The sequence below is a fragment of the Apteryx rowi genome, unplaced genomic scaffold, assembly GCF_003343035.1.
Source record: "Apteryx rowi isolate R43461 unplaced genomic scaffold, aptRow1 scaffold_995, whole genome shotgun sequence".
Lineage (NCBI taxonomy): Eukaryota > Metazoa > Chordata > Aves > Apterygiformes > Apterygidae > Apteryx > Apteryx rowi.
Window position 1 is genome coordinate 132,909 of NW_020451310.1, and position 17,319 is coordinate 150,227.

Below are 17,319 nucleotides of genomic sequence, written 5' to 3' on the forward strand. Positions count from 1 at the left end.
GGGGGGGGGAATTAATGCTGTTTTCTTGATATGGCTTATCTTGACCTCTTGGTGTTTCTGCAAAGCTGATCCCCAGAGGTCCCTGGATTTGCAAAATAGGGTGTTATGGTGTACAGAACACCAGTAACGCTTAATGTGTTTTGTGAAAYAGTTATATAATCAATATAGTCAGGAGCAGGTGTGCACTCAGTGGAATCTTGGAAAAGGAGCCTTCCTGTTTTCAAGCCCTTAAATAGGTAAAGTAACACTTGTGTGCAGGCCTTGAGACTGAAAATGACTCCCTGAGTTGACACAAGGGGAGGTCTAATTTTTTTAACAGGATAGATGTTTCAAGGTAGGAAACACTTTCTAGGATAGGAGAAATGTTAAGACGTGAGAACTACTTGACACTACAGGACTCTAACATTCAAAGAATGTAGTGAGGAGATGTAAGATACTCAGAGAAAACATAAGTAAAATAAAGAGTACAATGTTATTAATGAGATGATGTAACTGGAAAAAGGCAAATGTCATGCCTGTCTTCAAGGAAGGCAGGAAGGAGGATCTGGAGAGCTACAGGCCAGTCAGCCAAACTTCAGTTCCTGGAAAGATTACAGAGTGAATTCTCCTAGAAGCCTCTTTCAAACACACGAAAGACAAAAAAACTAACTGGGAACAGCCCATGTAGACTTAAAAAGGTCTAACTGTGTCTGACCAACTTTGTTGCCTTCTACAGTAAGACTGGCTTTGTGGACAAGGGGAGTGCAGTTAGTGTGTTTATCTTGACTTCAGCAAAGCCTTTGATACAGTCTTCCACAGTATCCTTACAGCCAGACTGATGAGATATGGGCTGAGTAAGCAGACTGTGAGGTGGGTGGAAAATTGTGCCACTGGTCACAGCCCTTAGATGCAGCATTCAAGCTAAAGTCCAACAGGCATCTGTTGACTAGTGATGTCCTTCAGGGATTGCTCCTGGTACAAGTACTGTTTAATGTCTACATTGATGACCTGTGTAATGGAACAGAGTGCTCTCAGCAAGTTTGCAGATGGTACCACACTGGGAGGAGTAGCTGATGTGCTGGAGGGCAGGGCTGCTATTTAGAGTGACCCCAGCAGGTTGGAGAAATGGGCCAACAGTCTCATGAAGTTCAGCAAAGCCAAATGTGGAGTCCTATATCTGGGATGGAGAATTCCTGTGCAGCAGGACTGGCTGGCTGCTGACTGAATGGAAACTGGCTTTGCAGAAAAGATGTACAGCCAATCTGAATGTGAGACAGCAGTGTGCCATTGCAGCAAAGGCAGCCAACTTCAGTGATCTGTCTTAGCAAGAGTACAGCCAGCAGGTTGAGGGAGTAGATTCTTCCCTTCTAGTGAGCACTTGTGAGACCACATATGGAGTACTTTGCCCAAGTTTGGGCTTCTCCGTATGAGACAGATATTGATACTGGAGAAAGTCTAGTAGAGGGTCACCAAGACGATGGGAAGCTGGAGAATGTGACATATCAGGAGAGGCTGAGAGAAGGAGGTTTGCTTAGCCCTCGGAAGAAAGAGGGGAAAAATATTACTGTAGTCTTTAACTGCCCAACTAGGAGGTTATAGAGAAGACGAACAGACTCGGAGAACCACAGTGACAGGACAAGAGGCAGCAGGCACAAGCTGGAATATAGAAAGTTCTGGTTTTAATACTAGGGTGGCTAAACATTGGCACAAGCTGTTGTGGAATCTTCTTCCTTGGGGATGTTGATAGTTTGACTGGACAAGCTCCTGGGCAACCTGATCTTATTGGCCCTGCTTTGAGTTGGAGGAAAGGTGAACTAGATGACTTCTAGAGGTTCCTTCTTATTATTCTATGATTCTCTGTTTTTAGGCCTTTATGGTGAGAAAGGCCATATGAGCTCTCTTTTTGAATGGGGTATGAAGCTTCTAATAGCTGAGCCATGTACGCACTGTTCAGTGCTGCCCATTCAACTTCAATGCAAGGTGGAGACACTGGAATTTGCTTTTCATCATGGATCAAATTTTACTTATTTATTTTTATCTCATTCAGAAGGATGCTTCAAAAAGACAAAACATAAGTGATGTAAAGTTTGAAAACCTAGGCTTTATAAAAATTTCATCATATTTTCTTTCCCATCCTCCAAAGAAGTCAGGAGGGTAGGTGAGCATGCTACTTGCATGCTCTCTAGCTGTTACTTGTTGAACTCTGCAGGATGTGAGTGGTGCAGCGTGAGGAAGAATAAGTGACCCTTAACTTGGGACTTAAGAGGCATTCCAGACCTAGAGATGAAAGGAGGAAGGACAAATCCCTCTGTATTATTGAAGTGTGTGAAAGGCATGAAAGAGCAAGAGTCAAATCAATAGTTTGCATTTACAGCACAGGAGAGACGAAAGATATGCTGGGGATTTATTTTTGCAGCTTATTTGAGAAACTTCCCCCCTCCCCCCTTAGAAAGCACAGAACAGAGCTTTCTGTGAAATTGTACGCCTTTGGTACCCTGGAAGTTGTACCAGAAAGAGCACTCCTCTTTATGTTATCTCCCAGGGAAATGGTTTAGTAATTAAACRCTTTGTTGGGACTATAGATGGCCATTGACAGCTAAGCAATATAGGCTGAAACTAAAATATTGATTGTCAGTACTTGGAGATGGGGATGAGTATATGTTTGAAATACTTGAACGAAGGAAATCTCTATCAATGAGAGTAGGAAGTGAGGTTAAGGGAGATGGTCTACTTGTTTTTAGCTGTTTCTTCAGCCTTATTAAACTTGTCTCACTAAAACCTCTTAGCAAAACCCATTAAATACCTGCTTCACTCACTGCTCTAAAAAGTCCCTTCTCCCTGTCTTCATGGGAACAGGTGCTATGCAAACACCTGCCTTAGCACTGTATGATGATAGATGCATTTCAAGGGTGAGCAAGGTAAATTCCTCCTTGTAGCTTATATAAACCCTCTTCAAGAATGGGAATGCCAGGCTATTTGATCTCAAATACTGTATATAGGTGCAAAAATATTAAAGCATAATTTAAAATACATAAGTAAAGGCGATAGTATTCTCTGAGGACATGGTTATCATCTGTAATATCCCTAATAAGTTGCCATTTCTGTGACAGGGCTGTGCCCTGAAGTCACCTAATACTTTCCAAATGAAGTATAGGACAATCGCTATGATCACTGGATCAATTTGAGCAGCCTCCAGCACTTTCACTGGGCCGTGTCACACAAGTGAGGACATTGCTCCATGTGAATAAAGGTCACAGACTCTGGGCCCCTGAGATGATGGTGATGCATTTTAAATCTACTTTGTAACTGCCAAACTTCTCAGGAAGCGATTCTGGCACAAACTTGCTTTTGAACACTGACTGAGTATCAAAGCTGTAAGAGCCCCCAGCAGTCTCTGCAGGAGGCAAGAAGTGTTGACTGTTGGCTTTTGCAAGGCCAGAATGCCTCATGTGCATAATCCTCGTTTGGTGGCGGTGTTCATTGCAGCAATGGGAATACCTTAGTCACCCAGTGCTGTTAAGGCTGCGTTGTTACCCTTTGTTTTGCTCCGCTTCTCCAGGCGGGACCTGGAGGCAGCTCTGCCAATGAATCCCATGCAGGAGCCCTTGCTGCCTGAGCTATTGGTGCGAGTTGCTGCAAGATGTAGGCCACCCTAGTGTAGCACAAAAGCTGATGCATGGCAAAGGAGCTTCCTAGTGAAATGCTCAGAAAGGACTAGCTTGTTGTTTGGGGCAAACTTTTTTTTTTTTGCCTTGCCAGATGTGATAGATTAGATGTCTCCCTTGTCCCAGCTGTCTGTAATTAGGATAGTGGAGGATGCTGGGATAGAACTGATACCAAAGACATAAAGCAAACTGGCTGAGGGGAATCAAGTCCCAGGTCAAGGTGAACTAGTTATTCACAACTGCTCAGATTTTCTTTTCTTTTCTTTTCCTCCCCTCTTCCCTGCTGACTTTCTTCAGATACAGTTGTTTTTGAATGATCACAATCAGTATATCAAAATAAGTGCTTTACAGAGTAAGGTATAAGGAGTTGCTGGCAAGACTGTAAATCCTCTCATGGAACAAATGATAACTCAGCTCAAGAGCCCTTTTGTCCCGGGAGTGGGGGAGGGATATAAATTCTCTAAAAGTATCTGTCAGTCGGAATTGCTCTGCATTCATCATGCTAGCCCTCTGCATCATTCATGAATGTCATAAGAGACTAAAGAATTGGCACTTCATGGTGAGAATGATTAAACAACCATTACACTCGTCTTTTACTTTGGCACTGTACTTTTTAACAGATTGCCTCTATAACATTTGCACAGGTCCACTTCTCCTAAAGGAGATTTTCCTTTCATGGTCGCGAAAAGGGGAGACTATGGCAAGAGAAGTTGTATATCACTTACAGTATACTTTAAGAATACTACCTTAATAGCTTTTGATACCCTTTTGAGAGAAGGGAGGAAAGAATAGTGATTATCTTGTTCAGCAGAGACAGTAGTGTCAAAGACTTGCTCTGTGTGACCTTGGGCAAGTTTGGAGAGCCCTTAGAACAGCGAGCTTCTAAATATGCATTTCTTTGCATTACTGGCATTCCAGTAGTTCTGAGAGATGACGTGGCATTTGATGTGAGGTCAAAAAGCTGAGAATTGTGGATTTAGTTTTTGTCAAATAGACCAAAGCAACCCCATTTAGTCATAAAAGACTGGGCTACGCCTACCCTAACAGGTGTTGTGATACAGTGAGAATGGGTTTTTGGAGTGAAACTTGGTATTGAGGGCTTGAGGTAAGCATTTTACTTTTGGGGCTTAACTTTGGGCTAGCTCTAGTTTGATACTATGTGCTGATCACCTGTTAACGGCTGGATTGTATCTTCCCATTTAGTTTTACTTGAATTGAGTTTGTGTACTCGGAGACTGTTCTCATGTGAATCAAGGCATAACAAGTGCTGATTGATCAGGAAATTCACTTGGAAAGCATGTTTCTGGTTCAAACTAAAATGCTAATGGCTAGCAAAAGGTTTGAAGGTCTTTGAAAACCTCCTTCCTTTTCCTAGCTCCGTTACTGACTTAGCTATGAGACTGGGCAAACCTGTTACCTTCTGTGACTCTGGAGAATACCTAATGGCCATTAACTTATCCCCAATTTTTTAAAAGCACTCAAGCCTGAAAATTGGGTTTTGATCTTCTGCTGTGAAGACCATAAATGTAAGTTGTGTTTTCTATTTTTAATACCTATGAATAAGAAAATATGAACAGATGTGTAAGGAAGAATGAAGAATTACTTCCTCTTGAGGAGAGGGGAGAAAATAGTAGTGTGCAAGCTGGCCCCCTAAGGTGCTGTTTCCTAAACCTTGAAGTGACTAACCAAAACTTAAGGAACAGCAGTTTTGTGGTTTATTTGTGTTAATTGAATGAGCCATAGTTTAAGGATCAAGACTAGAGAGAGAGAGGGATTATTTGCAAGAGAGTGGGCTGAGATCAGTAGTAGCAGGCTGGCCTGCATCTATCCTGAGCTGTGCCTAGGCCATTTTGCTACCATTAAGGTTCTGTAAAGCTCCTGTGGTGAATGAACATCCTTATTCTTCCTCTGGGCCCCAAATGAGCTCTGAAACCTGCTGTGCTTCTGACTGCTAACAGCAGTCTTAGTACTGCTCCTCTAGTATTCTGCCTTCTGGGATCCTCCAAGGACATCCTCTCTGTGGGCTCTTTTATCAGGAAATGCCAACATATAAGAAATCATGTTCAGACTCCAGCTCGTTGGCAGCAGGATGCAACTAAGAAATATTTCCATCTCCCTCTGAGTTTAGTCACAGTTGCGCCTAATAAAGTCTCTCTGACTAGTAGATAATGTGGTCTTCAATACGTGCTCTTATAAACTTGTCCTGCAAGGATCTCAGTAACTGTTGAAACCTTTGGTACAAAAATGTCTGGATTGTAACTATCTTTCCCTTTTATTATGGAGTGGTATCACAGCAGCCATGTTCTCCAAACAGTGCTTATTTGAGTGAAGCAGCCTTTTGTGATCAGGGTGCAGTTTTCAGTTAAAATTATGGCAGCCTTATTTGGCTTAAAAGACATGTTTGATGTCATCTTGGATTCAGTAGATGGCATTTTGTTAAGGTTTGTCCTTTGGTAGAAAGAGGTCCAGATCTGTTGATTGTAACAATTCTCTCTGTTGGAGGAAAATGTGATCCTCTTACTTAGCGGAGGCACACTGTGTGTTTTGAAACCATGTGTCTGCTAACTTGTTCATTTTGAGTCTTCTGTTTTACAGCATTTGTTCCTCTGTGTCCCCTGCAGGTTTTCTGGGCACTTATACCTAGCAAGCTCCTTATTTCAGTTGTAGTGTTTGGCTGCTTTTTATCTCTGCTGGCGCATTGCGGTTTAAGTATTTTGTCTTTCTGTAATGAAAGTTCTATATTTGTTATGAGAAGTGCATTTATTATAGGATGCTTTTTATGGCCTATGGCACGTAGAAAAGGCCTGGAGGGGTTGTCCTCGTGGACCTTTTCTACACTAATATTAGTTGTATGGCTGCCTAAAGCTGTGTTGGAACTGAACTTGACACAAGTGGTCTCTCTGAAAGAGATGACTTGAGGGTGAGGGAGTGGTGCTATGGTAAAAGTCTATAAAACAAGATTGACATTGGGAGGATAGGTATAGGGACAGATTACTGTCTTCTGATGCAGAAATTTAGCATGAGCTAGCTAAAGTGGTGGTTCTTCACATCATAGAATAGCTCAGGTTGGAAGGGACCTCAGGATGTCTAGCCCAAACCTCCTGCTCAGAGCAGTGTCAGCTATGAGGTCAGATTGGGTTGCTCAGGGCTTTATGTAGTCAGGTCTTGAAAACCTCCGGGCACGGAGACTCCAAAACCTCTCTGGGCAACCTGTTTTACTACCTGACTGCTCTTCATTGGGGGGAGGGAAGTGTGTGTGTGGGGGGAGCTTTGTCCTTATATGAAGTCAGAGTCTCTCTTGTTTTAAATTATGCCCATTGCTTTTTGTTCTCCCTACCATGCACCATAGTGAAGAGCCTGTCTCTGTCTTCTCAATAACCTTCTTGTAGGTGCTGTAAAGCTGTGGTTAGGTCCTCTCAAAGCAGTCTTTTCTCTAGACTGAACAAGCCCTGTTCCCTCTGCTTTTCCTCACAGGGCAGACACTTCAGCCTCCTGACTGTCTTTGTGGCCCTCTGCTGAACTCCATCCAGTTTGTCAAAGTCTGTCTTGTATGGGGTGACCCAAAACTAGGCACGATATTCCAGATGCACTCTAACAAGTGTTGATTAAGGGGGGGGGATAATCACTTGATCTGCTGACTGTAGTCCTGTTAAAACAGCGCAGGACACTGTCATGCTTTGCTGCCAGGGCGTGCTGCTGGCCTGTGTTCAGCTTGCTATGTTGGTAGCAGAATTATGTAAGTGATTATTGTGAATGCAGAACTTTAAAATGGGTTCAAGGGGAGACTGGGTAAGTATTTGGAAATAAGATGTGTTTGGGATTATTGTATAAACAAAGCACATGAAGGCTCAGGCAATTGCTGAAAAGGCTTGTAAGCTTGAAGCAAAATACGTTTGCTCTGCTCTCCCTTCCCTGGGTACCCACGTAGGGCTGGCACTAAAGAAGTGACAATGGGCTAGCTGGATCCTTGTCTGTACCACTATAACAATTTTTATGTAACTACAGATGAGATTATTGGAAAACACTGTCACAACTGAAATCTGTTAGGTTTAAGTTGGTAAGCCTATGGTCATCTTCAGTCCATTTTAGTTAGCAACTAATCCCTAAATTGCTTTTGAGGAGGTGATTGACTTCCCCAATGTGCCCCATGGCAAATTCAGCTTTTGGAAAGAAATCAGCCTTCCCAGGGTTCCAGATTTAGTTTGCACTCAAACTACAAATCCCTCTATCTTGGACTGTCTCATAGAAACACTTCCTTCCTCTCCCCCTTCTTCGTCTTCCAACCTCTTCAATGCAGTGTAACTAATAAGCAGCAGCATACTGTCCAGTGCAGTTTTTGGCTTATGCATGCATACTGAGAGGAAAGTAACTTGTATGAATTTGCTGTAATTAAAAAGGTGAAGAAAGCAAGGATGATCTGAATTGCTGCTTCTGTTTTGTTGGTCTTGCAGTTTTCCTAACTCCTCCTTTTTGTATCAAAGAAGCTCCTTCAAATTTTAAAGCGGAGAAGGAATTTCGGTTTAATATCAAAGAATATCAGCTTTTTGAGGGAGCACGAGATGAGTGGTGTTCAGTCTGGGTCTCACAGGGTTTGTCAAGAGAAGAGCAAGCATCCTGAAAGGAAAAGAGCTAGTTCACAAAAACTCTTTTGAGCACAGAAGCTTGCTTTTCAAGGATTAGGCTGGAAGCTCTGCATTTTTCAGGGCTTTAAGTGTTCTTCATTCTTAGGCAATTTAAAGCCCTTGATGAATAAAAGGATGTTTCAGCAGTCATTTCACAAAAAGTGTCAGATCTGTCTTTGTTTTCTCCTTGGATGGATCCTTTGGAATGGCCAAATGTGGCAGACAATACTGATTAGTTCCTCTAAAATCGTTTTCAAGCCTTTTTTTGTTCATTCTTATTGAGTAGGTCTCTATACTAATAGACCTTTCTTTTTAATGTGGGGTAGGGAAAGGGCAGGACCAGTGGTACAGATGTAGGTGCCATGCTTATGTGACCTGTGTCAGCTACCAGATATTGGGTTTCTGAGGAGAAAATAGTAAAGCTTTAGTTCTGATTGCTGGCACCCAATTTTGATTAGGCTTCTATTTTTTTAATGCGTGCGATCAAGTCGTGGTAACTCAAAGGCATCCTTGGGATATCCTGATTTCGCAGGCCATTCCAAATGCTGTAGGTGCATTGATGTATATGCCTGAAGGCCGGTTGTAGAGGAGGTGTCAATGTTGTACTCTAGTCTGTTGTCTTTTTTTTCCTCTTTGAAATCCTGACTTATGTTTAGGCTCAGACCCATCATTATGTCTAAGGAAGAACTCTTTGATTTAGTGTGATATGAACTGAGAAAGGAAGAGGAGGAGTTAAATAAAATTGGAGCAACACTGCATTTGAGTGAGGGACAAGCAAAAATGGCTGCCATCGAGGCTGTGATGCCTGGACAGATATGGGAGGGCAGAAGGAAGGGGCTAGCACACTGCTTCGTACTTATGCTGTTAATGTCTCACCTTCTTTTAAAACCATTTTGAAGTTTTAAAAATTCAGTCAGATCACTACTTTTTTGATCAATTGTTATTTTTCTTGTTTCTCAATTTATTTGGTAATAGTAACTCATAGAGTTGAGTGGTTTATAAAATTCAGATTCACTTGAGAGTAGCTTTCCCTATGAGGAAATGTTTGATGCAGGCATAACGTTAATTGTACTTTTTTTTGGGGGGGGGGCATGGTAATATTTACCAAGGATTGCTTTTTTTTTCAATATCTATGAGTAACTAGAGATGTTATTAGATATCTAGTAAAACAGCAAAGAACCTATTTGTGGTGCATTTATTAGGTAATACAGATGGAAATGATTAAAGAAAATTGTTTATCACAAGCTGGAAATTGGGAATGCCTATTAGGTCATCTCTAGACTATACAGATGTTTCAACACACCTAGGGTTGGCTCATTTCAAATTATTTCAAGTAACGAACAGTCACTCCAATTGTCCCTGCTATTAGGCAGTTTATTGCAAAACCAGATACAAATTTTACCTGTTTCCACCACTCTTGGTGTTCTTCATGCATCTGGACACTGTTGGTGTATCTCAGACTGTTCTAAAAAATATTCTTTTATCATTCTTAATTTTTTCAACTCCAAACAAATTCCATTATAGGATTTGCAGTGTGTTTGATGTGCCAGAAGGAATGAGTTAGAAGAAAAACTGTCAGAAGCTTCATTTTTACTCAGCCAGTACATGTACTTTTGACAATGTACTGGTACCAGCTGATGTTTTATTGTCTGTGTTGCTGCATGATGAACTTTTGAAGAGCAGTGAATAGTCAGAAGCAATTTGTGAAAAGTCCAGGTGCTCCTTTCTAGTTTGTGCAACTTGTGGTGTTTGCTTTAACTCACTCCTAGAATTGGTGTTCAAAGCATGGCTCCTTTCTTTCAAGAGTGTAGCTAGCATAAATAAATAACATGTTGAACTGTCTGACTGGATTAAGGCCTGAAGAGCTGTGAAACTGTTTTTCTGATTGGGAACCGAGTGGTCAAATATGCAGAAATTCACCTTAAGCTGTGAACGTATGGGAGAGACCTTAATCCTTGGGGCTGTGGTCTGATTAATCTGGTTTATTCCCACTTACTGTTTTGAGGCACAGAAATATTGGGCAAAAACCAGAAGGCTCCTTTGAGGCTTTCCTCAGACCTATCTCAGGCAGTCTCCAATCTATTTTATCTGTCTTCTGTTCATCGGAACAGAAACTGGTCCTTGCTGATCTCCTGTTACTTTGTCCAGCATAGTGCTCTTTACCATGTTCCTGGGAGCTACTTTTACATTACCTGAATGTATAATGACGCTTTCTGCTAGAGCAAATTTCATATCTTTGCAGAGTTTCTGCAGATAGTATTCCCCCCCCCCCCACACACACACACAGTCATGTGAGTATTTTAATTTTCATTCCCTTACTAGTGCCTTTCGTGGTGATGGAAATTGTACCTGGATTCTGCAGTTCGTATACTATGAAGTGAGGGTCACCCTTATTTTCTTATTTCTGTGAGTTTGTCAAAACTTCAGCCTTATTGAGACTTTGTGGGAGTCTTAAAATCTGCCTAAACTGTCAGATCTTTGTCATTTGATTGTCCCTTTAAAGGGCTGCAAAGTACAGTTGTTATCAAGGTCTCCTTCATGATGTGAATTGGGTCTTGTTTCACTCCCTAACTACCCATAGTCACTTACCCATTGCATCCTGTGAAAATATTGCTTGAAAATAAGCTAAACTTCATTTTCTTCTCAAGAWTCCCCAAACCAAAATGTCATCATTGCAAATTTTCCTTTAGCTGGACTGATAGCTTCTTGTTCAAAAGCAGAAGGTCATGATTATTAATAAATATGATAGGACCTTTGCACCAGTGTATGAAGTGCATCAATTGACTCATCAGAACTACTGGACTAAGCAGAAAAAAATATAGTAGCACAATAAAGTAGCCATGAAGAAGAAGAAAAAAAATCCAAACAACCTAGCAGTGAGTAACGAAAATGCAGTAAAGTTACTCTGCTTGTATACTTCCAAGTCTTTGAATTTAAAAATTGCATGTCTTCTTTTTGTCCCCTTATTAGAAAATGTAAAAATAAGTTTCCAGTCCTCTTACAAAAAAATGTTAAGGAGTAAAACAGTATCAGATGCACTTATTTTAGAATTCTGTGTAAAAACATGAAGACATAATAACTGAGGGAAAGGCACATGCCATGTGTCTTGCGTGTCATTTTAGGTAGAAAGATATTTTCGTTAGGTTTATATTCTTCATATTTTGTGGTGAATTACAAGCATGATCAGGTCTAATGTTGTCACAAAAGGGTGCAAGACTCTGCTAAGAAATGTTGTGTTAGCCCAGGTAATTGGCTTTTCAACTGTCCTGGTTTCCTTGTAATTTTCAGATTAAGAAGGTGCTTTTTCATTGTAGCATTCTTAATTGGAGTGTTTGTAGTGCGTTATGTGTGTAGGTGTACCCGTGCACAGTTGCTCCAGTTAACAGTGTTAATGCATGTAATGCATGGAAGCCTTGCAATATTTTGTCCAATGTTGCATTCTCCTGGCCGTAGTGAAACTGTTATGTGTTAGAGTTACAGTGTAGCTGAGACAAAATGGGCTGTTGATGGCTTAGTAGATGCAAATAAATAGGGTTTTTACATGATGTGAGGAGATTCAACGGATCTCTAAAAGTGGGTGAACCCACAAAAGAAGTTATATTTTGTCCAAATGTGGCAGACTTCTTATCTACTGCTTTCCAAGGTTAGTTTTAGGCAGGATATAGCTGCTACAGTTTTATGTTGATTGAAGGATACTCTTCCTTAAGATTGATTTTTTTTGAAGACTTTGGGCAATGATTAGAAAAAGTGATAACCAATTAAAAATTATAGGTGGAGGTGGCAACTTCAACTAAAAATTTCTTAACCTGCTAGGAGGTTTTGCTTGCTATGTCTAATAACATTACTTATAACTCTTCTGTTACGAAATATTTCCATGATGATTTTTTGCTTCAGCCTGACAGCTCCATCTATGAATATAGCTAGCAAAATACATTTGTCCAAGCTAAACATACTTTGACTGAAACATTGACTTTCAGCAATTGCATTGTCAGGAGTGTTGCAATAGGCCAATCTCTCTCAAATTTGATACCTCTAAACACTAAGTTTATAGTATGTTGTTTTGGGGATAAATCAACTGTCATTCCACCAAGCTATAAGTTATAGCAAATGGCAGCTTTGTTTATGCTAAATAGAGGTGGTGTCCTAATAGCTCAAATCTCCAGGGAGTGTTTTCTCAGCAAATATTTCTTGGCTTCTCTGAGTTCCCAGTGTTGCCCAAGCTTCACATGCAGTGTCCCAGCAGAGTAGCTGAGCATATTCTGCTCCTGTCCGTTCTTGCACATTGGTGCCCAGGGCGCTGTGAGAAGTTAGGACTTCTCAGAGCTGAGTGGGGAAGAATTTTCACCTCTTATTTCTTCAGTATTTTTGAAAAGTGTAAATAATATATTGGAAGTAGTGAGAGACTATACTCATAAATACTGTAGAGTTAATCAGTCCCTCAAAATTTTCAGGGAATTGTTGGAGTTGTATTTAATAAGAGGTGTATAATTACATATTGAATGATGAGGAAAAACTAAATATCAAATGACTGCTCATTAACAGGGTATTATCAATTCTCTGTCTGGAATAGTGTCCTGGAAGAAAATGCATGTGCTCCCGTGCCATAAAGGGGTCTGTAATAAAGCTTGAGTGCAGGGAGAAGATCTCAAATTGAACAGACTTTTATGTCATCAAAATTTTTTTGCCCCCCCCCCTTTTTTTTTTTTTTTTTTTTTTTTAAGGGAAACAAGATGCACACTTTCAGACAAACTCCCACTTCCCACTGGTTTGTGTGATGGGATTTCCTTCTACTTTTTTTTGATGAATGCTTCACTTAAACCAGTAACTAGCTTTTCTTTGTGGCATTTTGTGGACTTGTAGAATAATTAAAATTGGAAGGAACCTCTGGAGGGAAACTAGTGCAACCTGATCATCCTCCCCAACTTAAAGCAGGGCCAACTAGGTAAAGGTGTCAGAACCTTGTTGAATTTTGAAGCAGGTGAAATCTTTGCTCATGAAGTCCAAGACTGTAATTGTACTGTTTGTCCTGTTCATCGCTTCTGTTAAGATTTTAAACTCCATAAACTTATGGGTGCTGCAGTCAAGTATAAACACTTAAATCAATGTTATTTTTCAGTGTGATCACAATGCAATAGTAATTCTGATTATTCATTTCCTTCTACTTAATGGTTTCTCTTAATATCTCCATATCTTGTATTTTCTGTCTGGAGTGACTATCGTATTCCTATGTTAGAAAAACTTTACTGGTACACTGTTAATATACCCACTGCACTGCTTGGAAATGGGTGGTATACTATACACCTTCAAAACTGAAGAGAAGGGACGCTGACATACCCAGCAAGTTGTTGTGTATTGAGTTGCACACAGGTAAATCCACTGGTCCATCTATCACTGTGCAGATAATTCTGACCTGGATGCTAATGCAGCACCTGCAGGCCATCAGACTGCTGTTAACAGGTTATTTTGAGTAGTGCTCCTCAGGTTGTTACATCTGAATGATCATTGTGCACAAACTCAAAGTACTGAATTTCCTCAATTTAGGCCTAAAAGCAAAATCTGTGCTCTGTGAGGAGAAAATGAGCTCTGTTAAACAGTTAAGTCCCATGACAGGTCTATGAAGATATAATTGGCTCTAATTGGTGCTCACAGGAGTTCTGACATGCTCTACCTGCAGCCAAATGGCTCTTGGATAGGTAAAGAAATTGTCTTTATAAATAGCGAAGAATTCTCTTCCTAGCTCGTCTTTGCTGCTGAAGGGCCCAATAACCAGTACAAAAAAAGGAAGGGATTCTGCAGTTCCTGTAGGAATAGTTTTGGAAAGTGGGTTTTAAACCATGAAGCCATCAGTAATGAGTGAACACATCTTGCTTTACCTTGCAGACTAAAGTAAGGCATAGCAAAGTATAATGCAATAGACAACGAACTAATAAACTGAAAGAAGTGGTTTCTGATATAGTTCATAGTGGGCAGTCTGAAATATCTGTGCGTGGAGGGAAGCCGTGGATAATTCACTACCCAGTCATCTCTAATTTGAAGAAATTGCAGATGTACTTGGGGAGGTGTTTTTATTTTAAAAGAAAGAAAAAAAAAAAAAAAAAGCCCTTTCTACATATTTTACAATAGTCTTGAATCCTCCATCTTAATTAAGAAGATTGAGTTAAGAGAATTAAGAGATTGAGTTTGGTCTGTAGAACTAAGCTTTCTGAAATAGAAATATATTCGCTGCTCCTGTATGCTGCTGTGGTCCTGTTAATTCAGAATTATGAGTGAAATTTCCTACCGAATCCTGATTTCAGACACATTTGTTTGAATTTACCAAGGGTATGTTCTGGTGGATATACCCAGACCTGGAAGGTAGGAAATGGGGATTCGTTTTCGCTCTGTCATTGAGTCAGCTGTTCACAAATCACTTTCCTCCTATAGCCTGAATTTTGCCATCTGTCTTGGTAATGTGTACTGAGATTTCCAGAGGAAGCTTCTTAACTGAAATGTATCAATTATTTGTATTAATGTGTAGTATTCTTTTGGAATTCAGGTTGTAAAGAGCTTTAGTGGAGTCGTGGCTTTGTAGGCGAGCATAAAAATGACCTAGATATGATCTAACCTGTTTTCTATATCCAACTACATTGAGCCTTTTTTGGGTTGCTTGATTTTGCTGGTTTATGAGAAGAATAAATTAGCATTGGTTGTAGCTTAACTTAAACTGGAAAATGCACACAGCTTCCCCTGTACTTTCTACAGGTATCTTATGCCTGGTGCAGTGATGGGAGCTGGGTGTTTTTACTTACTGTTATAGCTTGTGACCCATTGTAAAAAGGGCTTAAAAACTCAGGTGCGGCAAGTGACTGAGGCATCAGGATGCGGTGTTGTTTCTGGCCTGCCTGTGCATTCTGGGTCTAGGACAGCAATTTTACTTGCCATGTCTTTAGCCATATTTTTCAAGAAGCTCAGATAAAATCCTGCTCCTAACTCTGAGCAAGAGTGAGAATGTAAACTCTGAACACTTTTCTTCTTGGCTTCCTCATCCACAACAACTCCTCACTTGTGTTTCCTTCTTACTGAGCTCGGATGGCACATGTGAGTGTAGGAGGCTCGTGTTCAGCTCTGGAGAGGTCTGGCATTGTTTTTAAAAGTAAGGTCAAGGAAAGCATTGCCAGGCTAACTATAAAAATAAATGGTATTGGAAATATGTGGACTAGATATACTGAAGTCTTAGGAAGCGTTGAGGAAAAGGAAGGTCTCCCGCTTTGGATAATATATTATTTAGCTGAAGACAAAGCCAGTCTCAAGGAGAGCTGCCAAATATTCCTTTCGAATCCCATGCTTCTGAAAGACATGTGGGTTTTCATGTTGGTTATGTGGTGGTTAATGAGTTTTCCTTTGGGGAGGAAGGGGAGTTGCCTGTCTTGGTTGTTTTTTGGGTGTTTTGTTTAAGCGATGTATTATAGCATTATCCGGGCAGATATTAGCTCTAATGAAATCATGCATTCTTGATGAGCTGTTTGCTTGTCTTATCTCTTATTATGCTTGTCTTATTTAGGAACTCCTACCTGAAATGTGGTTCAGTAAGATATGTACAGTGAACCTGTCCTGAGTGACTTGTTTGTGGTTCCCTTGCTGTTATGTATGTAGGAACATGAGGATGTTTTGAATAACATGCATACGCACTTAGATTCATCACTGAAAGTATTTGTATCAGTCTAGAGTCCATGCTCATCTGAATGATGAACTTTTCTGAAGGAGGGAATTACATTGTCTGTTGCTGAATCTAGTGATATGAGGCTAATGGTGAAGGAACAAATTTGTTTGTATTGAAAAATTGTATGATAAAAGCTATTTTGTCTTTGCATCTTTTTGCTAGTGTCTCATGTTCTAGAGCCATTGTTCCACAAAAGAAAACTTGCCAGTTTGTAGAGGAAGAATGCATGTGAGAAGGTGGAGAGGGCAGTCTAAATCTTCATTTYACGTGTGTCTTAAAACAGATAAAGAATCAATTTCAATATCAAGGAGTCATTGTCTCACAATGTCATTTGTCACAACATAGACAACAGTGTTTACTAAAACCCTGCTATTGCCTGGTAGGGTCTGGAAATGCATACTTATCTAATCTGTTAATTTTTCTAGAACCTTCTCTATCCACTGCCAGTAGCAGGCTGTAATTTCAGCACTCCTAATGTAAGAGTTTACTTGCTTATATTCCTTTTGGAAGCCATAGCATTATTACTGCTTTTGGTGAATAAATAAATAAAATAGTGAACTAATGCATTCTTGTTTGGTTTTCTGTTTTGCAGCTGGTGCCACGTATATCTTTGGGAAGAGTGGAGGTCTCATCTTGTACACCTGGCCAGCTAATGACAGACCGAGCACAAGGACAGACCGTCTTGCTGTGGGCTTCAGCACAACAGTGAAGGACGGCATCCTTGTTCGGATTGACAGTGCGCCTGGGCTTGGTGATTTTCTGCAGCTTCATATAGTGAGTATAGATAGGTCCATGTCTGTGCTGGACCTGAATTTCTGTTAACCAAATATGGATTTGAAGAAAACCATTGTTATAAAATAGCATTTATTTCGTACTTTGTGCTTCCTATATCCTTAGCACTCACCGAATTAATCTGCTAGGTAAGGAACTGAGGTGGTTCTTTATGGCTTTGTAGATCTGGCTGAATGGAATACACATGGAACCAAGTCTTTGGTGGGAGTTGAGGGGGAGGACAGCAAGTCCTGTGGGATTCAATAGCACTAAGATTTATTCAAAAATGGTAAAAATATTTCATGGCACTGAATCTGTGGAGTGTTACTCTTGTCAGAAGGCAAAGAATGAAATAGAGAATTAACCCTTCTCGCCCAGAAGATTAAATGAGAATTGATTGGACCCTCATCTGGTGTAAAAGAGTTGATCTGAGTGTTGATGTGTGGTTTGTTGTTGTTTTTTTTATTTATTTATTAGAGTAGGGAAACTTAGCTAAAGGTGGTTTTAGGGAGAGGCTGGAATTCTTTTAGAAACCTGGAAGACTAGCACTAGAAACTTCTGGGGTGTGGGGGTGTGTTTGGTT

General features: G+C 40.4%; 1 protein-coding gene across 1 annotated transcript in view; it reads left to right on the forward strand.

The window, feature by feature from the left end:
- Positions 1-16,787, forward strand: part of LOC112960795 (neurexin-3-beta-like) — a 111,527-nt gene extending 94,740 nt beyond the window's left edge. The window contains exon 2 of the mRNA XM_026055375.1: positions 16,558-16,787. Within this exon, the coding sequence (XP_025911160.1) occupies positions 16,558-16,787 (230 nt within the window). The remainder of the gene's footprint in view (positions 1-16,557) is intronic.
- Positions 16,788-17,319: the final 532 nt, after the last annotated feature.